We start from the raw sequence: 22,142 nt of genomic DNA on the forward strand, positions 1-22,142 counted from the left end.
GGTATTCAAACTGAAATTTTTTAAGAGCTTTAAAAATTGTTCTAATACTGTCAATTCCTTAGAGTTAGTTGAGGGTGAACATTGAAGACAGACCCGTAAATTTCATTTTTGCTTATAGTGTGCTTCACTTGCTGGTTCTGTTGGGATGCTGCAGTATTTGGCTTGCAAACACTGCATGGGAACGTTATTCCTTTAAAATATATTGGTTGAGGCCTAATTAAACCAGGGAATTGGTCTCTTCACTGTATAATGGGCATAGCAGTAGATCCATCACCTGCTCAGGTCTTCCAAATCTTTCCTCCGCTCCCATCTCAAAACAGTGAAAATGCTGTTAGACTTTGGGGTAGCTACCTAATTGGACAGGGATTAAAAAAAAAATGTAATGGAGACTAGACTGAGGAAAACAGGGAACTGTAATTCTTGACTCAATATGCCACACGTGAATCTTTGAAGCCTGTGGTTTCAATCTATTCAGAAGACTTTATACTGAACTTCATAAATACCTAAGAAGAAATACCTTAATCTAGAGGTGCTGTGTCACACTTGAGAATTATGAAAATTCTTCACTGATGAGACAAATTTATCCTGGCAGAATATATGACAAGAATTCAGCTCAGAGTTTAGTAACAGAGAAAGAAGAGCAGAATCAGGATTTCCCTTCTATGAGCCACAGTAGCCATGTTTTTATAGTTACACATAGATGAAACAGTGGCATATGCTTAATATTGGAGGGGGTGGGAGTACTTTGCCATGTGTCTAATATACTGGAGGAAAATGTTTCAAAGTAGTTCTTTCTTGTGAAAATATCACTGCTGTAGTGAATTCAAAGTCTGCTTGAGTACTCCGCCACTAAGAGCTAATTATACAAATTAGACCAGCAGGCAAGCTATTCTAAACTGTGCATCAGATTTTTAGAAAGCATAGTTCTGCACTGAAAGTGACTATAAAAATGGGCATTTCATGTTTGTTTTCCCAATTTTCATTTGGTAAGAAAAAAGATGGTTTCTCTGATTGCCAGCCCCACAAACCAATTGAAGGCTAGTGGGATAACTGAGAGTAAAATCTGACCTGCATATCTTTCAGAACTAGTGTAAATGCATGAGAAGGACTGAGCGCCTATTGATTTTTGAAGCAGAGGGTCAAGTTGCAGAGCTAGCAGTTTGGGGGAAAATCCTTCTTGAAAATTTGACGTAGCTGTTACTGAGAAATGATAAAATGCTATTTGTATGCAGTCACTTCTCAGAGTAGAATTAAACTTCAGAGATGTGAAGGGTTTTATTAATTATTTCTGTAATCATTACCAGTTCCACACCTTTCTGGTTTGTACCACACTGGCTCAGAGTACACAGATTTGTTTATACAATTCACAAAACATTAAGCATGTGTAGAGTCTAAGTCATGCATGAAAGGACTCTAAATGTCTCCTGATGCTTACTAATGATTTTAGAGACTGATGTCTGCATATTTTCAAGTTGCCTTTTAGATAATTATATTTATAATCTGAAACAAGCGACCTGTTCCTCATAATGATAAGCATGTTAACCATGTTATAGAAAAGTGTAATTGCAGCGCATTTTGAAGCCTTTGCAGAATATGTTCATAAGGGCATGGTAAATAATATGTAAAATATAATTATCTAGTTAAGCAAGGATAGTCTTTGGACATAGTCCTCTTAACACAAAAAGTATTAAATAAAGATAACACTTCCAGTTTGATGCGCTACAGCATTTGTTTTTAAAATATGTAAAAAAATGGTCGTAGTGCCTAGAACCCCCAGTCATAGACCAGGCCCCGTTGTGGTAGGCATTGTGCAAACACAGAAAGAAAAGATGGCCGCTGCCCCAAAGACCTTACAATCTGTGTGGACAAAACATTTAAGAATTTGATCATCAATTGGTTCAGTTTGTTGATCTGCCACAGACTTCCTGTGTGACCTCAGATAACCCATTTAATCCCTCTAGGCCTTAGCTTTCCATCTGTAAATGGAGATGGTGATGGTTTTTGTCTTCCCACTCTTAGTCCTTTTTTTGATGTAGAATACAAGCTGTTTAGGCCAGGGAGTCTCTCTAAGTGAATGCACAAGGGAGCCCTGAACTCTAGTCACCAACATAATACAAATAAATATAACCATTTAGGATCAAGTACTTTGGCTTTGATAAGTGCAATGACTGAGGCTACATCTACACTACAGGGGGGGGGTCGATTTAAGATACGCAAATTCAGCTACGCGAATAGCGTAGCTGAATTCGACGTATCAGATCCGACTTACCTTGTTGTGAGGACGGAGGCAAAATCGACTGCCGCGGCTCCCAGTCGACGGCGCTTACTCCCACCTCCGCTGGTGGAGTAAGCGCGTCGATTCGGGGATCGATTGTCGCGTCCTGACGAGACGCGATAAGTCGATCCCCAAGAGATCGATTTCTACCCACCGATTCAGGCGGGTAGTGTAGACCTAGCCTCAAATTACTAAATGCCCTTAACTTCCATTAACCTCAGTAGGAGTTGAGAGTGCATAGCTGCTCTCTGGAGGCACTGAGCACCTGGCAGGATCGGGTACCTTCGCTACAAATGTACCTTCTATTAGAGCTCAAGTGATTGTCCCATTTTTCACATGAACAGATGCTGGTATAATTTTTGAACGGCAAGTTTTTTAACACATCTTTGTGGTTAGATATGAAATTCCATTTAAAAACAAGATAATTGTTTCATGATTGTCCCCAGAGGCAAGCTAAATCTACTATGCTGTTTGGCACAGTAAAACAAGAAGTAAGGAGCATTGTTCTTAAGACTGGCTCTTTTTTTCTATAGTCTTTCTCAAAGATGTGACGGTGCTCATCTAAAAACTGAACAAAACAAAGGCACTCCACACTGAATGTCCATCCAAAGTTCAATGGAGGTTAAGGGACTGGTGAATGGGAAACTGAGGGGGACAATGTTTAGGATAATAAGCATATTAGTCATTGTCCTTCTCTAAGAGCTCAGAGGAGCTGGATTTGATTGGCATTAAAGTTCTTTTCCCACTGGGGAAATCACATGCTTAAATGCTTTGTTGAATTGGGACTAGAGTGCCTAATTCTCTCACTGCGATTAGATCTTGGTTTGTAAGCACACAAATTTTGCCAAGACTTATGGATCAAAGCTCTGGGGGCCTTAGCCAACAAATTTTGTTACAAGGTGAAGTATTAACTATTGTGAGTAATTCCATCATAACCAGGATAACTTCTTCCAGGATCTTGAGTGGGACAGACACAAACTGACATGCTTACATTGTAAAGAGTACTTTCTTGGTCATAAAAACACAAATGTTTTTTAAGATCAATAGAAGAACCAGGGAAACCACTAAGATTATTAAAAGGGTAAATAAAATTGGCCAATAGACAATAATGCAAAATGGAAACAAAATGAGCAAAACTCCTGTGACTGTATATAGAAGACCATGTTTTCTTGTCTCATTATTCAGGTCAGATAGAAGAAATCAGAACAGGGCTGAGTTGGAGTGTGTTAAGGGAGACTAGAGCATCTGGAGCACTTCACCTACTTAGTGTGAAGAAGTCAATCAGCAAGAAGTGTTTAATTGCAATAGAGCTCAGACATGGTCCATCAAAAAAAGGGGATCATTAACTTGCTACATCTTGTGTTGCAAGGGTAAACTGCAGTGTACAAAGCAACCATACCAATAGATAAAAAAACTCAAGTACCCATAGCAGACAAAGATGATCAATACAAATGAATTCTAATGGTCAGGACACTGTACCAAAGAGACAGATGGGAGTGATGTGTGGGAGATGAAATAAGTGAAATTACAGGATCAGCTGGGGTATAATCAGATCTGGATAAAAAGTAACTGGGCTTATTTAGAATAAAGGGCAGTTTATCATGGTTCATGACGTTATTCTGATCCCAGATTTATATAAATATATATCTAAAACTACAGTCACAATAGTATTTCAGCATAGCTATTCAGACCAACTTCCTACACACAACTTTGTAGTAACTTGTATATTTATTATGCAAAACAAATGCCAAGGGTTTACAATTCAACATGATTTGATATCCTGATTGGTGCTTATACCATGAAAGAATCCTCTGTCTTATAATAAGTACAGTATGTCTGATCCTCCTTTCAGTTACACAGATGAACATCAAAATTAAATCTATGCTATTACACTGATGTAAAACTAGTGTATACAAGAAGAAAACTAGGTGTTCTATGAGGATGTATTCACGGAATAGTTTTTTTTTTAATGTTAATGGTTACCAGCTTAAAACCTAAGTGTGATTTTGTGGTACAATTGTACAAGCTGCTTGGAGGTGGTGTATAATGAATTTTAAATGGATGAATTAAAATTAATTAAATATTTGACACTGGGAACAAAGTGCTGTCAGCTAAAAATCACGGACTCTTTGCCATGAACGGGCCTTTCAGAGAGTTAATGGAATCCTGCAGATTGTTGATTTGTGAGGTTTCTAAATAACTGCATGGACTTCTTGCTAAATGCTCTGCAGAGACTAAAGAGTGAGTTCCTGCAAATCATACTTTCAGCAAATGGCACTGCAAGGGAAAGATGGAAAGAAGGTAAATACATTTTTCTCACCTGAAAATGCTGAACTACCCAAAGGAATGACAAGAGGCTTATTCTCTATAGAGAGATATAGAGACTAACACTTTTTTAAAATCTATTTTTTATTCTATGATATGCACCTAACTGCTCAGATTCTCAGGACCCTGGAGATCCATCTGCTACAGTAGCCAGGCTTTAAGGCTATTAATATGTGAGGCAATATTTTGATCACTGTCATGTACACTCTTTAAGATGAATGCTTTCCATTGGACACACCTTTTTCCTTTACTGATTATACAGTGTGAATTGAGGGCTGTGTTCGAATCCCTCGCTCCTCTCGGATTAATTTGCCACAGTCTAACTCCGTAGATAAGGTGGTTCCAGAGGTGGAGTTGGATGGATGGGTTTGCTTACATTGTAGTCCATAAAAGAAACAAAAGGCCTTGCATGCAGGAAAAAAAAATGGAGAAAAAATAAATAAGTGAAATAACAAAAAATATGAAAATGAGACCTCTAAATTAAAAATACTATTATGGAAACAGAAAAAGTCACAGATTATATGCAATTTATAGTCATAATGAAACTCTCTGTATTCTTCTTTTTATACAGTCATTTCCCACAGATTCTGTGATAGTAATATGTGATATCGCCACTTTACTCTAATGCAGCTGAAGATTTTCATTATGATGAGACAAGCTACCGTGTCTATTGCATGTTGCTGTGATATAGTAGCAGGATTTTCACATAAACTGAACCTGTCACATCAGATTCACACTGGTACTCACCCAAATTATAAAGAAGTGAATTAATAGTCTTCTTGGGATACAATTTTTGGCCTATTAATTATGATTCCAGAAATATTGTCCTACACACTTATCCCATTATCATTTTTCCTACAAACTTTAATCAACTGCATTACCTTTGCTTTTTTATACAAAAAGGATAGAAATAGAATAATGGATAAAACCTATCTGAGTCAAGAGCTGGAGAAACCCTCTTTTCATTGTATGTTTTTGAAACTGGTAATTGAGATTTTAAAACTTATAAGAAATTAACAATATATACAAAGTACATCAGTTCTCTTGGATTTATACCTAAAATACCAAATGTTTGGCTTACTAAAGCCTTGATCCTGCAAATCGCTCCACATAGGTAGACCTCTGTGTCCATGTGCAGTGCCATTGACTTTAGTGCGGGTCTGCTCAGGTGCAGGGATCTGCCTGCATGGAGCAGTTTAGAGTATTTTAGGCCTCGATCCTGCAATAAGCCTATCCCTGTACCATGATGGCCAAACTAATGGATGCCACTAACACTGTTATTGGCTCTAACTGATCCACTGGATGCACCTAAGCGCCATACAGACAAATAAAGCCATGGTGCCTGCCTCCAATCTGATCCCAAGCCAAGTCCCATAGAAGTGAAATGGGGGGCTGAGCAGGCCCTGGGGATCCACCTACAAAGATGAGATGGCAGAATTGGGGTCTCAGTAGAGAAGTGACAAGGGAAGACATAGGGACAAAGTAGGGATTACTGAGGACAGTAACTGTACTGTAGCTGGAGAATGGCAATGGTAATTATGTCTTTCTAAAGAGACCCTGTAGAGCAGAACAAATTATTTAGTATTTGTTGCAGGATCTGGGGTGTGCTTAGTAGTACTGCTCTTCATCTCGCTTTGTTCTTAAACATATTTAGTGTGTGCTAGGTTCTATAATGAAAACAGAACAGTATTTCCTCAAACATTGCAAAATCCATGTATTGGTTTCCATCCATTATTTTCTTGGGTTTTTATATTGTTCATTACCCTTCAATTGAGTTACTCCAGGGATCACTTTTAAGCTAGATCCTACTGTTCTGTGGCTCCCATCTTTCTATCAAGGCTCCCCACTTTATGGCCTGCCCTTCCCTGTGGAACATGCAGACACCTGGCTTTGAAGGAATGCTTTAGAGTGAGAGAGAACTGCATTGGTGGAGACAGACCAGTAGATTGCTGCCATTACCAAAGGGATGATACTGAAGCTATAGAGAGAGATGCAGTTTTCTGTTTTTATTCCTTTGCAAATCCATTTGTTTGAAGTGTTAAGACCAAGCAACAACTGTTTGAGAAATTAACTACGCTTGAAATTTCTGCACAGTCATACTAAATAACGCTAATTGGATTGAGTGAGGTACTTCCCTCTTCTCATTTAATAAATTTATGTGGCTTTAGTGCCAGAAATGCATAGCAAAGATTCAATAACACAAGAGCCTGAATAGACTCTTAATGGTACAGCCTCCTATGCCTTGGCAACCCCAGCCCTAAAAAACAAACCAGAAACGAGTTGGCAATAGACAACTCACCTGTTCAATATCGCTGTTTTTCCTGGATTTATATATAAATTCTCCAATGGCTACGAACACTGAAAGAACAAGTCCGGCAGCAAGCACTATAAAGATGCCCCCAATATTCTCAACCCCCAGAGCACTGGCCTCTTTGCTGTCCTCCTCAGGGCACCCATTGCCCCGCCACCACTTTTCTTTCATCATGTGCAGTTTCCCCTCCTCTTGTAGCTGGAGAATGGCAATGGTAATTTTGTCTCTATAAGGAGACCCTGTAGAGCAAGAACAAACCATTTAGTATTTGTTGCAGGGCTGGGGTGGGGGGATGTGCATTTGAGACAAAAGTGCACCCTTATAACAATACAAATTATTCCTGATAGAGTATAACCAAAACAGTTCTGTGCATGACTGCTCATGTTTAGATTTCTCTCTCATTCTTATAGATGGATAACATTAGCTTGTGAAATTTGCATTGTTGACTGACAAAGAGAGGGATCTTTAAGTCTAGCTATTCATTTGGGAATGCATTGGGATTTCTGTGGATGCCTACAATGGACTTTGGCTAAACCACTGCATTGCAGCAGATTTCCCCCTAAATTCCTTTCTATGTCTGAGTATTTCACATTCTCCTAGACTCTCTACTTTTACATCTATTCAGTTTACTTCAAATTTTTTTTTTGTACCACTGCATTTAAAACTCAGCACAATCTAAGAAAACACACAGTGAGTTAAATAAGTTCTGGCCTGAGTTATACCTTTGCGTCCTTATTTATGACAATTGAGCTGGATGGTTATGAGAGCTGAAGCTGGCCTTGTATTTTCTTTGCATTCTGCAAAGTTTTGCCAACATATAGGTGCAGATAGTAAAGTACTTGAGGCCTTTCTTTCTGTTATTTTTTGCTTTCCCTCCACTGACATTCTACTGGTAACAACACACCAATGCATGCTATACTGTCAGAGTGGATGAGTATGCACGATGCCTGGCAAGCAGAACAAAGTCGCAGTGGAGCAATTAAGCTTAATAGACTAGCAGGAGCTAGCAGTGTGGACAGGACTAATTAGCAGCAAGCACAAAATTCCCCAGTCTGGACTTTCAACTGTAAGAAGCTTTGTCTCCTAGGCTGGTCTATGCTACAGCTTATGTTGACCTAACTATGGAAATGTCTACACATACATTTCACTCCTCCGACGTAACTGCCCTGCTATGCCAACTTCATAACTCCATCTCCCTGAGTGGCATAGAGTCGAGGTTGATGTAATTAGCTTGGCGCAGTGTCAGTGCAGACATTGCATTGCTTATGTCGACTGTTGCTGGCTTTCAGGAGCCTTCCCACGCTGACAGTACAATTGATACAAATGCTCCTGGTGAGGGGGGACACCACCGACACAAAGAGCAAAGTGTAGACACACACAAGCGATGTAATTACTGTGGTGGCTGTGTGCCAACGTACGCTAGGTCAACTTAATTTTGTAGTGTAGATATGGCCTTATAGTTAGAGACTGGAAGAACTCCAATGTGGTCAATCACTTATTTGTGTGACTAGTCATCGTACCTACTAGCTTAGCAATTAGCAAGACAGCTGTCTAAGTAATGATTCCACAATTGTAATTTTAGCTGCAGACTAAGATGGCTGCAATTTCCAACCTGATCAATGTAAACAACACTGAGTTCTTTAAGGCAGGGCCTGCAGGTCAGATTTCCATAGGTGTTTAGGCATGTAACGATAGGCATCTAGTGGAATTTTCAAAAGTGCCTAGGTGTTTTGGAAAATCCCACTAGGAGCCTATCTACATCTTTAGGTGCCTAAATACCTATGAAAATCTGTCCCCATATATCCATTCTCTCTAACATGCCATGCATCTTATGGTACAATAAACAAATATATTAAAATAATTGTACTATGAATACAGTAAGACACCCCCCGAGCTTTTTATTTCCTTTAGCCTACTATATTGTTTAGAGAAACAATGTAAAAAACATCCCAGTTCATTCATTTGCAGTGCCAAGCCTCAGATAGCTTTCAGAGCACAGTCTGTTGTCAGCAGTAGGATATGCTGAGACCGCAGATGCCAAGAGATATCAGATTATGCAAAGTCTTTCTGGGTAACCAAAGATCAGCAGCCTTTGCTTTGGGTAGCCAGCAGGAGCGGCGCCAGGGTTTTTGCCGCCCTAGGCGGCAGCGCTCCTCCTCTGAGCATTCGGCGGCGGGGGTCCTTCCACTCCGTGTCTTCGGGGCACTTCGGTGGCAGGTCCCGGAGCGAGTGAAGGACCCGCCGCCGAATTTCCGCCGAAGACCCGGAGCGGAAGGACACCCCGCAGCCGAATTTCCTCCGAGGACGGCAAAATGCCGCCCCCCAAATCCTGCCACCCTAGGCGACCCTAGGGGGTCGCCTAGTGGAAGTACTGGCCCTGGTAGCCAGCAATGAAGGGAAAACTATACCCTGTATAAGAATAGCTTATTTTAATGAACATGCATTCTAGTTTTTTAAAAAAATCTTATAAGAAAGTTAAAAGTTGCCAGTTAAAATATAGTTAGCAGTGCCTCCTGGAAAGCGAGTACAGCTGCCTAATCTTTAGGAGGGGTTCTGGTTCCTGCAACTGCTAGAGTTTGTTAGCCTGCAGGGTATACTGCAAGGCCCCTCTTCTCTCCCTCTGTTTCTCCCCCCCCCTCCGACCCCACCATAAGGAGATGGGTTGGTGTGGGGATTGTGTAGAACATCTGTTATTTGTTTCTGTTGCTGTGGGGTTATTTGATTCAAACTTGGGAGTAACAGAGACCACTGTATTTATACTTGTACTTTTAGAATTTTTGCCAAGTGTGCCTAGGGCATTGGATTGGAACTTTTAAAATTATTATTGGAAAGTAGTAAAAATTCACACAAATCCATTCTGATACCTCTTTGTTCAATATTTAATTTATGGCCTTGGTGCTGTTAACAGAAGCCACATCTCAGGTTGTTGAAATACAGCTACCCACTTGCTTAGCTACCTCCCAAATCACTGTTAATAGTATGAGAATTACTAGCACACGGGCACTGGCAGCAGTAATTGTGAAATTAGTGCTTGTTTGACACATTTAATAACATTTCTTTGTTCAACTGAATTCCTCCTAAGATGCCCTTTTGCATATTGTTTTTTTTTTAAATGTTACCTATGTCCTATGCACTAGTCCTCTCAGAATGCACTAAGCAGATAAGTGCTAAAGAAAAACAAGTGTTGGCTGCTTTAGTTCAGAGCCAAATGCAAAACCCATATCTTACACAGTCACTAAAAACCACTAATAGAAACAACACAGTGAAGGTCCCCTATATCTGCCTCTTTGTGCTAGGGAAGGAAGAAAGAGCCTTGACTTTTTTTTTTTTTTTTTTTTAAACTTGTGGAGATTGCTCAGATACTAAGTAGAGCTGGTAGGAAAAAAATGTTGGAATGATTTTTCCAATGAAAAATGCCCTTTTTTTGGAAAACTGAAACTTTCAGTGGAAACATTTCAGTTTCTCTCCTCCCCCCTCCGCCCCCCAAAAAATCAGTTTCCATCAGGAAAATCAAAATGACAGCTGCCTGCCTGGAATGGTCTTGTCAATTTCACTTTCTGAGTTGCTGAGGCAGAGCACCTTGAGCTGGAACAATACTGTAATTAAACAGCCCCTTAGCCTGAATCCCATGAGTCCCAGTCAGTGGGCATGGGCCAGCCCCCGTTTTTTAATTGCAGTGTAGACATTCAACCTGGCTGTCACAGGGTCAGGCTCTTATAATTTGACAAAAGCCTTTCAGCTGGGCAGCTGCAAACCTGGAAAATTTCACTTTGGTTCTTCTGAAATTTAATTTTTCTTGAAAAACTTTCCCATGAAATATTTCAGTTTTGATGTTTTATCCTTGTTTGACTGAAATTTTTTTCAAAGATGCGAAATTTTTCACAGCTAGGGATTTCCATTTTCCAGCTATCTCTAGTGCTAAAAGCCATTCATGTCCCTAGCTAGATATACAGATTTTTTAAATCAAGAATTACATTTTTATCTTTTCCACTTGTCTGAGGACAACACTATGATCATACTTGGCACATTCATGAGGATTTTTGAAGTGCCTGGGCATCTGCACCTGTAAAGTGTAGGCATGTTTGTGCATTTGAATTCTGAGGATTGCACAAGGGCAGATTTGGCTAAATATTTGGTCCTAAAAATACTGAGAACCCAAAGTACGTTCATCTTAGAAATAACTTGATGGGATGGTCTTGGATACTGGGAGAAGACAACTGAGCCCGTTTCCTTTGGGAATTCATGTGTGTTATGGGAGTATCTTTGCAGCATACCTTGTCTAGGGCAAGTTTCAACTTTTAATTTCTTATTAAAATTGCCCATATGACATTAAAATGGTTTATTTCAAGATACTTGAAGACTTGTACATATATTCTATATATCCTTGAATCCTAACTGATCTTTCTAAAACAGCATATTCATCATACAAGAAACCTCTTACAATATATTCCACAGCTGCATTTCCAGTGGATGTGTTCTCTCTGAGGATTACCATCTGTTCCAATTATCCTTCATTGTTTTTAGTTTAAGCATGGCAGCTTTATAACTGCTATGAAATTCTTGCCATGTATTTATCTTTATTTTGGGATATTTTAAATTTTTGGTTCATTCTTCTTAGCCAGAGAAGTTTGTTCTCACATAAGCAATGGAAAAATATTTTTACAATATCATCTCTAGGGAATTCTGGCTAAGACTGGGTAGAGTTCAATATATTGGGGCAGGCTTTCTACCTCAGTGGCTCTCAACCTTTCCAGACTACTGTACCCTTTCAGGAGTCTGATTTGTCTTGCGTACCCCCAAGTTACACCTCACTTAAAAACTACTTGCTTACAAAATCAGACATAAGACAAAAGTGTCACAGCCTCCCGTTACTGAAACATTGCTTACTTTCTCATTTTTACCATATAATTAGAAAATAAATCAACTGGAATATAAATGTTCTTACATTTCAGTATATAGGGCAGTATAAACAAGTCATTGTATGAAATTTTAGTTTGTACTGACTTTGCTAGTGCTTTTTATGTTGCCTATTGTAAAACTAGGCAAATATCTAGATGAGTTGATGTACCCCTTGGAAGACCACTATGTACCCCTAGGTATGTGTACTCTGGGTTGTTCTACTTCACTCAAAGATGGCCAAAGAAGAAATTGAAAGGCCAAAGTCTGTGAACAGTTATACCAGTGTAAATCTATAGCTAATTCCATTGAAGCCAGTGGAATTACGCTGATGTAAACCGAGAAGAGACATGGGTGGGGTGAGTGCATGACTGAGCAGGACAAATATATTAAACTAGAAAAAGAACTGGCTACACAATGTCCATTTGCAGAAGGACCCACTTTCTGTGGAAAATACGCTATCTCTTTAAATATGTATAACTGGCAAAGTACTGAAACATACAGTGGCAAGGCAAGCAAATTCACTGAAAAGGGCAGCTACTTATTGGCGGAAGTGAGGGAGCTGGGTTTAAGAATGCACCCAAAGCATTGAGACTCTTGATGTAGGAATATAGTCTTGCAATGGCTTCCTATAGTCCCTACATATTGCTCTGAAAATCATTGCAAACTTTGTAGACGATTCTACTAAGGTGCACAGGCAATGGCGCATAGGGTGCGATATCAATCCTGTCTCCTTTCATGCAGCTTTCCAAGGGGTACATATGTTGGAGATCACATTTACCTTGATCCTCCCCCCGCATCCCCATCTTTATATATATATATATATATATATATAAAAGGCTCCCGCAGCAAATATGTAATCTGTCTTGCTAGCATGGTTTAATAACATGGGAGGGAGGAGCAGAGGGCACCCCGTCACCCGTGAACAGGACCTTTTATCCACAAGAGCAGCAGGCCAACTGACTGCTTCTTGAAGGCACGCTCTACACCTTAATTTTCCTGCTTGCTCACAAGCCGCCCTCTTGCCCCTGCCGAGTAGAGCCATTGCTGTAGCTGGGGCAAGAGGGGAGACGTTGAATGAAAGAAGGATCCTGGGTGCTCAAAGGTTACAGAGAGCTCCTAATGGGCATCCAGATTTAACTGCCCAGAACCTCTTGAGGTCTGCTTATCATTAATTATCTTTAATGCATCTTACCAATAGGAGTTCCCACGCCATAACCTTTAGAATCAATGAGTCCGCCGATCTGCGTGAGATTGCAGTTTCTCTGAGTCACATATTCTATGCTGGTTGATTCCATCAGCAGGGCATAGTCCGTTGTGAGCACCCGCTGGATTCCCTCATCATTGTTCTTCACCAGTGCAGTCTGCTGCCTGCTGCTCATGAATGCCCACATTTTTTCATATGTTGATATTTTGGATTTCTAAGGAAGGAAAGTGGATTCAGCAGAAATGTTAGTTCTCAAATTACGCTTGCAAAACATTCCTATGCTTAGCGTGAACGCTGTCAATAACATCTCTCTGTCCCTCCCAATTCAAGAGAGGACTCTTTCAGACTCCCTGGAAGCGTTTTCCCCCACACATTCTTTTCACACTGTGTAGTGTGCTGTGAGGTAGTTTCTTACTGCCTCCTGCCCTAGAGGTGCCAGCATTTCAGTGTTCACATGTAACCTGGGAGGAGCTGTGGGATCTTTTTGGATGAGCGGTGCTCTATAAATGTAAGATGTTACAATAAGCCCAATGAATTAGTTAGCTGGGTTACATGTAAGCGAGTGTTTGAGATTACTGCATTGTGGGACATTGTTTCCTCTTCATTGGGCAGTAGTACCACACTGTATTCCAAAAGCTGATCAATAGGGTACTATTTATCCGGATGCCAGTAGTCTGTAAGTCATGCACTCCACAAGGAAGCTCGAAACTGTATGAGAAGGAAGTGAAATCTTAAAAGCCAAGCTGCCCTGATACACTTGTGCTTCTGCCTCCCACCACAGCGAACATAAAGGGCCTAATCCTGCTCTCACTGAAACCAATGAGCATTTTGCCATTGTGTTCAAAGGGAGCACGTAGGGCCTTAATGTGCTGAGACCTGGGCTTCAGATCATGCCATGTAACATGATGCCATCTAAACAATAAAACTAAAGAATAGATTGTGCCGGGTCCCTGCTGGGGTGCTTGGGGGAGGGAGAGGAAGTACATAAGGAGTGTCCTTAATGCTCCTCACCTAAGAGCCAGGCACAATCCCAGGGAACTCAAGAACTGTTCTCCTCTTAGCTCCCCTTGAGGGGAACAAGGGAAAGGGAGGAACTGAACACAGCAGAGAGCAGGTTTCACAATCCTTGAGGATGGTGCACAGTGCACACTCCCTTTTTTGCCTCAGGTGCTACAAGAGGTGTTATGCCGCCTTAAGCGCCGTTCCTCCTGGAGCTCCCTGGGGGTAGTGAGACACTGCCCATATGCTCAGTGTGCGCCTCTCTCTTGTAGCTACAATCAAACCTGAAGTGTTTGCACTATATTAACACTATTCCCTGCTTCTTTTTTGTACTCAGTCATGCTATATTAAACACACACCTTTTTTTTAAAGTTACAAATTGAGATTTGGTCTAAAGGTTAGAGCACCATTCAACGTTTTGTCCATATTACACTGCTCTACAGCCAAAATGCTTCTGAAATAAATGTAGTCAAACGTTACTAATTCTGGGTCACTGAGAACGAAAATGATGCTTAAAATTGTTGATTGGCTCTAGTTTTCAAGATATGCTATTGGGTCAGTATATACGACCCTTGACTTGGGAATGGCGGAGGATAAGTGAGTTATAAAGGGAAGGGATCTCAATTTAAACCAGAAATGACTAAAATACATCTTTGACTGGATCTATGACTAAATCTATGACTGGGTTTGGACAGTACTTGCTTTTTAGGCAAAACAATGAATGATGCAATCTGAAGCTGGTATTGCGTCATACATGATATGAATTGCATCATGTTATTCCTAGAAGTCATGGATGATGCAATCATAACGAAGCTTACATCACTCTGCTGAACAAATTGCCCTATATCAGCTCTAGAAATCATACAGTGTCGTGCTCTCTTATCTGTCAGTGTTTGATTTTGCAAAGGGACACATTTCTGTTTAGCCAAAGTGAGCAGAGATGCCTCGTACTTGTGTGAACAGTGCAGATAACTTCTGCTATGTTTGTGGTGAAGTGACTTTTGCATCACAAAAGCGCAGTATAACCACTATGGTTAAGAAAGCCTATCACCTTTATTTTGGCTGCAAAATTGGAGATCAGGACAAGAGGTGGGCCCCACACATATGCTGCAACACTTGTGCAACAAATCTTCGCCAGTGGTTGAACAGGAAAAGGAAATCTATGCCTTTTGCAGTGCCAATGATTTGGAGAGAGCCAACAGATCATACCAGCAATTGTTACTTCTGCATGGTGCCTCCAGTTGGGAAAGGTGTGTCAAAGAAGAAAAAGTGGACTGTGCATTATCCAAACATTCCATCAGCTATACGCCCAGTACCCCACGGAGAAGGATTGCCGGTTCCTGATGCACCAGAATCATTCTCACTTGAGTCAGACGAGGAAGAGGAAGAGGATGAAACTTCTGGTCCTGAACCATCAATGTCACAGGACCCATATTTTCTCCCATCCTCCTCCTCTGAACCACACCTCATAACACAAGGTGAACTGAATGACCTTGTCAGGGATTTGGAACTACCCAAGAGTAAGGCAGAGCTGTTGGGCTCCAGACTACAGCAGTGAAATCTCCTGGCAGGTGATGTTAGGGTTTCCATGTTCCGTGACCGTCAAAAGGATCTTGTCCCATACTTCTTCATGGAAGGTGATCTTGTAGCCTGCAACAACATCGATGGTGCGATGGCAGCCCTCAACATCGTTCATGATCCAGATGAGTGGAGACTGTTCACTGATTCATCGAAGACGAGTCTTAAAGCTGTTTTACTGCATAATGGCAAGGTTTTGCCATCAATTCCAGTTGGTCATGCAGTCCATATGAAGGAAACCTATGACAACATGAAACAACTTTTGAGGTGCATAAACTATGACCAACATCAGTGGCAGCTTTGTGGCGATTTGAAGGTTGTTGCTCTCTTGCTTGGTCTGCAGACTGGATACACAAAGTACTGCTGTTTTCTCTGCGAATGGGATAGTCGTGCAAGAGATTCCCACTACATCAAGAAAGATTGGCCACTCCGACAGTCATTGGAGCCTGGGAGGAAAAGTGTTCAGCATCCACCACTTGTTGAATCAAGGAAGATTTTGTTACCACCCTTACACATCAAGTTGGGTCTGATGAAGAACTTTGTCAAGGCCATTGACAAAACACAAGCAGCTTTCAAGTACCTCCGTGGAAAATTTCCAAGGTTAAGTGAAGCTAAGATAAAGGAAGGTGTCTTTGTTGGTCCTCAGATTCGTGAACTTCTTCGAGATGATGGATTTGACCATGCACTGCGTGGCAAGGAAAAGACGGCATGGAAAGCCTTCCAGTTAGTGGCAATAAATTTTCTCAGAAACAACAAGGCAGACAACTACAGGTTGTTGGTGGAAAACCTCCTCAAGGCATACAAAAGCCTTGGTTGCAACATGTCACTAAAGATACATTTTTTGCACTCTCATCTAGATTTTTTTCCACCGAACTGCGGAGCAGTGAGCGACGAGCACGGCGAGCGATTTCACCAGGATATTGCAACAATGGAGAAACGCTATCAGGGCAAATGGAGCCCATCAGTGCTTGCAGACTATTGCTGGACAGTGACAAGAGATGCTCCATTTAATGAATACAAGAGACAAGCCAAGAAGCGCCGAGTAGACACTGAATAGGACTAAACTATGTACAGAATAGTTTTTTGCCTTTTGTTTCATAATAAATTTTATTTATATAACCCTTTTGCTGATTTTTAAAGTGTTACATAAACAGGACAGGTGAAATATTATCATGTAAAGCAATCATAAACACATGAAAAGACCTAGGTTTACAATTTATGATTAAAACTCTACTATCTACACAATATGCATAGACATAAAATGTAAAAACTTAAATATCTTAGAAACGGTAGCCAATCCGTTGTTTTAATTGTCATATTTGAATTCAGCACATCAAAATACATAATAAATAGCACATTTTATCTCTGAAGCAGACGACTTCTCAAAAATTATAGACCAGTGTTACCTGTATTTTGTCTTAACGCTTCATAGCTTTCCACCCATTTTACAAAAATGAAAAACTACTGTAACTGTACAGTCCAATTACACATTTGTACATGGATAGAAAAGTTGTTGCATTCATCACTGCAGCTGAAATCAGTTTATTAATAGCATGTTTTAGCCAAAAATCAATGTACCACCATTTTTGTGTCTGCGCTCTCTCTCTCTCCCCTTAATTCTCTAGAGTGTTCCATTGCACTTTAGGATAGTACTTCCTGCATAGCCACTGGTGTTATGGATGTTTCCGTCTATTGGACATCTTTCTGTTCTATTTTCACTCAGCCAGACAACCAGGCTGTATTGCTTCATTTGACTAAGGCTACCCCATCAATGATGTAAATGAAAGTCTGTTCTCCATTTACAGAATGAGTAATTAATAAATTGGAGGTTTTATTTTCATTTTTTGTTGAAATTTCAAACACTTCACAGCTTCCCAAGTAGCACTCTCCCTCTCGTCACATAAATGCAAATGCTGTTGGAAAAGGACTCGTTCTCCTTTAGCCTGGTGCATTTTCTGTTACTTAAACTCACAGAAAGGATCCAAGTGAAAAACACACATACTAATGAATCTGGAACAAGAAACACAATCCCTGCTGTAAGAGTCCTTGTTTTAAACTTCTATTTTTACAGCAACCAAGAAGTACCTCTTTCAAAGTTGTTAAGACTAGTGAGCTAGCAGTAGAGTGGGTGCTGAGCTGTGGGTACGAGATGAGCTGGGGTTTTGTTCCTTGTCTCTGCCTGGCGCTGACCTGCTGTGTGACCTTGGGCAAGTTGCTTCACCATTCTGTGCCTCTGCTTCCCCTTCCCACCCTTTGTCTATTTAGATGTCACAGGCTCTTAGATATTAAGAGTCTCTACCTCAGTTTGTATGCCTAGCCTAATGGGGGCCCCAATCTATTTGAGGCATCTAGGTCAGTGGTTCTCAAACTGCGGCTGCCGCTTGTGTAGGGAAACAAACTGGCGGGCCGGGCCGGTTTGTTTACCGGCCAGGTCCACAGGTTCAGCCGATCGCAGCTCCCACTGGCCGCAGTTTGCTGCTCCAGGCCAATGGGGGCTGTGGGAAGTGGCGCGGGACAAGGAATGTGCTGACCCTCGCTTCCCCCAGCCCCCATTGGCCTGGAGCGGCGAACCGCGGCCAGTGGGAGCCACAATCGGCCGAACCTGCGGACCCGGCAGGTAAACAAACTGTCCCGGCCCTCCAGGTGCTTTCCCTACACAATCGGCGGCCCCAGTTTGAGAACCACTGATCTAGGTGCTACAGCTAGAGATGCAAGACATAATCCGGTTACCCACATTGGTTACTGAGTGCTTGTGAATATTGTATTGTTTCCCCACCCTAGTAGTAGTTAGGCTCCAGGTTGGTGTGGTTTTGAAAGGCTGGGGGAATGGAAAGGAAAAGTAAATGTACAGGAGTATGGTGCTGCCTGTAGCCAGGTCTGTGGACATGGGCACTTCTGTCTGGGGACTCCAGGCTCCACTGAAAATGATTATTGTATTTATTTCTTGTGCCGAGTGCTGGGTAATGTGCGGACTCTGTTCCCGGTAAACTAAGCTGGCTCTTTATTAAGAGAGCTGCTCCAAGGGCAATTTAACATTCTTAGCCAAGGGCACACAGATTGACTTCTTGGTGCTTCCTCCACATTCTTCCCTTCTGCAACCCATAGTCCTTCCTCCAGCTTGCTACAGTAGTAAAACCACATAATCTCATTTCCTTCGTCTGAATAGTCTTGATGTAACACTCTTCTGACCATGTCACAGGTCAGGATAACTGAACCTGTATTTCCGCTCACTGGTCCAGCAATGGCACCCATTCTCAGGCTTCCAGCTTCCCTCTGGTTGCCTCTCTTGAGTGGAGACCTGTGTCTCTCCCCCTTCTGACTGGGGTATGTCCAGGCTTTACAGTTCCCTGCATTTGCTGCATTGTTCCCAGCAGAGAGAGGCTTCGTCTTCAGAGATAATTAATAAGTGTAATTGCTATAGTTAAAAGGACCACACAGTTCTTTCTATGCAACCCTATTTTATTTTGAAGGTAAAAAATACTACAGTAGAAAACATATTCTGGCAGGAGCAGTTCTTTAAACCCTCACCCAAGTCACTGGCTTGTGGTTACAAGTTCATCACAGCTTCAACTCAGAACAAGCACCCCGTCTTATGGAGCCTCAATAGGCCCAGTCCTTCCAATCGTACCCTGAGGACTGGGGCTCTCTGTGAACCAGGGGTCCTGTCTGGTTGCTGGATCAGGAAGAAAGCCCTGAGCCAGTTTAAAACCAGGCTATTTATCCAAAACCCCCTTCTTTGTCTGTTGGTCCCTAGAATCTAGTTTGAACTAGTATATGCGCACCTCTCCAGAGGGGTGGCTTCAAAGCGTTGATAACAAAGGAAATGCATTAGCATCCCTCTCCCTACTAGAGAAGGTACCATATAATTCCACAAAAACACATAAACAATTGCCTTTTTAATACAATGGACCCCCCAAAGTATGAACCCAAATTGAATAAGGTTTAACTTAATTCAATACATTTTATTTTAATGTCATAAGGTTTGTGCAGGATATTGTCAGTCTGTCTCAGACCATTTTTAGGTTCATTGGGTAGAGTTAGTCTGTTCTTATTAAACACTATTCTGCATGGCAGCTCATATTAGATATTGACTTCCTACTTGGCTGCGTATTAAACTTTTAAGCAAAATTTCTTTGACTCTGAAGTTTGGGGCTTAATATTTCGTCTAATTCTACTCTTAAGTTTGTTCAGTCAGAGGACAATGCTAAACTTTGAAGGTTAAACGGATCTGCTCAGTTTCTTCTCAATTAGTATAAGCTATTTTTTACCCTAATTAGGAATATATTTTTGAAACTGATACACTTTATAGGGTAGTTTGAGACTGATACAGACCTATAGAGGTTATAGGAATAATGTATTCTGTATGCAGATGAGTTTGCAAGAGATATTTTAGCTTCCTGCTGTGTTAACCCCTCCCCACCCCCCCCACTTCCACCTCCCCCACTTCCACCCCCCTGCCATGCCCCCTCACACACACAGATTTCTCCACTAAGGATGAAATTCAAATTTCTGCCCTTTGGATGCAGATGCAGGACTGACTGATTTCAATGGAGCTGTATATGCATAGCAGAAGGCTGGATTTTGCTAGCTTCAGAATGGGAGATTAAACATCAATTATTATAGATGAGCCAAAAATAAAGTGAGAAAACAGAACAAACTGATAGAATTACAAGAAGAGCTGGTTGCAAAAATTCAAATGAGACAGGTTTTCATCAGAATTTGCTGACTTAGCAAAACTGAAGCATTTTGTGGAGACAGTTCTGTGGAACCCAAGCATGTTTCTACCCAGCTGCTGGGGAACCAGGTTTCCAAGGTCTGCGGCCCCAGGACAACCTGCTATGCGGAGTGCTGTGGTGCCTTTGAGGGGAATTTCAATTTTGTGGGGGTCCTATTTGGAACAAAATAGATTTTGAAACAGATCTTCCATGAAATGGAATGGCCCGTCTTTGCACAGCTCTAGACAGGATAGATGCATTCATTTCTTAAAGGTGCTCTTATTCTAAAATAAATTTTTTGAGAAATGTGTAGAGGCTTGGAGTTTCTATTGAAGCTAGTATAAGGTATTCAACACACGAGTGGAAATATGCTCAGAAGTGTGTGTGTTTGTATTCTGTGTGTATTGTAAACCAACAACAGGAATGCGAGTGGGCGTGGGACTGAATAAATTCAAACAGAGTTCCTAGACAAGTGATGTAAACATGTTTTCCCAACCTGCTCCTACCATATTCCCTATACACTCGATAGCTTCTAAAAATACCCCCTTCTTGGGATTTCCTTTTACTATTTTAAACAAGTTATAAATTTAAGCTTGGGCTTTCTCTAGAGTCCAGCTGGTCCTAGGATTTCTTTTTGCAGGCCCTTTCCGCTTCTGCCCCTCCTCCTAGTTCTTTTTACTTTTAAGGAGTTATCTATGTCTTACATTCCATAGATTAGAACTAGTCAGTCCAGACTGGGCTGACTGCTAAGGAGAGTCCAGAAAATGGCTCTGCATCTCATGTAGGGCACATGACACCCTGTCACCTATCTTTCACCACAAAGAGAGCCTGGAACAGTGGGTGTGCCTTAAATTTTTCTACAGGTTTGAAAGAGATTGATTCTACTGGCATTTCCCATTTTAAACGCAAGGAGTATCTTCCAAAAGAGAATACACTTTTAAAGAGTGCCCGCTCTATGCTCTTTTTTCCTTCCAACCTAGTCAGAGCTAAGCTCCTGAAGAGCTATGTTGCTGTACAAGTCCCAGACTCACTGCTGTGGCTGCTGCTGCTGCATGCCTTGTTTCTATTTTGGTGGCTACGAGTGACCTCCCTGATCACTTCAGCACTTTCTGAAGGGCAGGAAACTGCTCCTAGTCTCTCCCCAGGAAAACATACCAGGCTCGTGGGCAGGACACTACCTGCCTGGACTCGACTCTACTGCACTAATATTTGGGCACTCCCTGAGTCCACTAAGCCCAATACCATCCCCCCACCCACTCACTGCCTTCTAGCCAGACTGGTCTGGAACAGCCCTCTGGGAACCCTGGGCCTTGTGAACTCAATAAGACCACATCTCCCCCACAGTCCCTTTCTGCAAAGGGACAGGACTTTTTCCTATGTCCCCTTTAGAACTTCTACTGTGAGCCTAATCATCATTGATCTTCTATGGCTGCCCATGTCTGACCACTAGGAAAACTCACAGCACTTACAGTCTCTTGAACTGAAAACCATTCTCTTCCCACTTCACCAGGCTCACCTGGAGATTTTCATACATTTCTCTTAGACTTCCCCCACCTGTTACAGCAGCCATCTAGTTCAGTGAGCTTGGCCCCCCTCCATCTGTTTTTCTTCGGATTATGAGTTTCCTAGGCTTTGTCCCTCAAAATAGATTCCTTTCTTTTAACTGAGCCACTTGAACCTCACACCCTGCTGGTTACCATATGATCCACCGTGCCCCATTCAGCTAGCAGTATTGCAAGCTGGGAAACAGTTTGATACCAGTAGACTGCAGTATCATCTTCGGGAGAAATATGTTTTTTGATATCTAAATATCTCCCCTATCCTATGAAAGTTTTA

The 22,142-nt window shown here is 41.4% G+C and overlaps 1 protein-coding gene across 1 annotated transcript in view; it reads right to left on the reverse strand.

The window, feature by feature from the left end:
- The window catches only part of GRIK1 (glutamate ionotropic receptor kainate type subunit 1), a 228,129-nt gene that overhangs the window by 4,223 nt on the left and 201,764 nt on the right, over positions 1–22,142 (reverse strand). The window contains exons 14-15 of the mRNA XM_065423354.1: positions 13,003–13,228; positions 6,900–7,150 (exon numbers count right to left, since the gene is read on the reverse strand). Coding sequence (XP_065279426.1) covers positions 6,900–7,150; positions 13,003–13,228 — 477 coding nt within the window. The remainder of the gene's footprint in view (positions 1–6,899; positions 7,151–13,002; positions 13,229–22,142) is intronic.

The sequence above is a fragment of the Emys orbicularis genome, chromosome 1, assembly GCF_028017835.1.
Source record: "Emys orbicularis isolate rEmyOrb1 chromosome 1, rEmyOrb1.hap1, whole genome shotgun sequence".
NCBI lineage: Eukaryota > Metazoa > Chordata > Testudines > Emydidae > Emys > Emys orbicularis.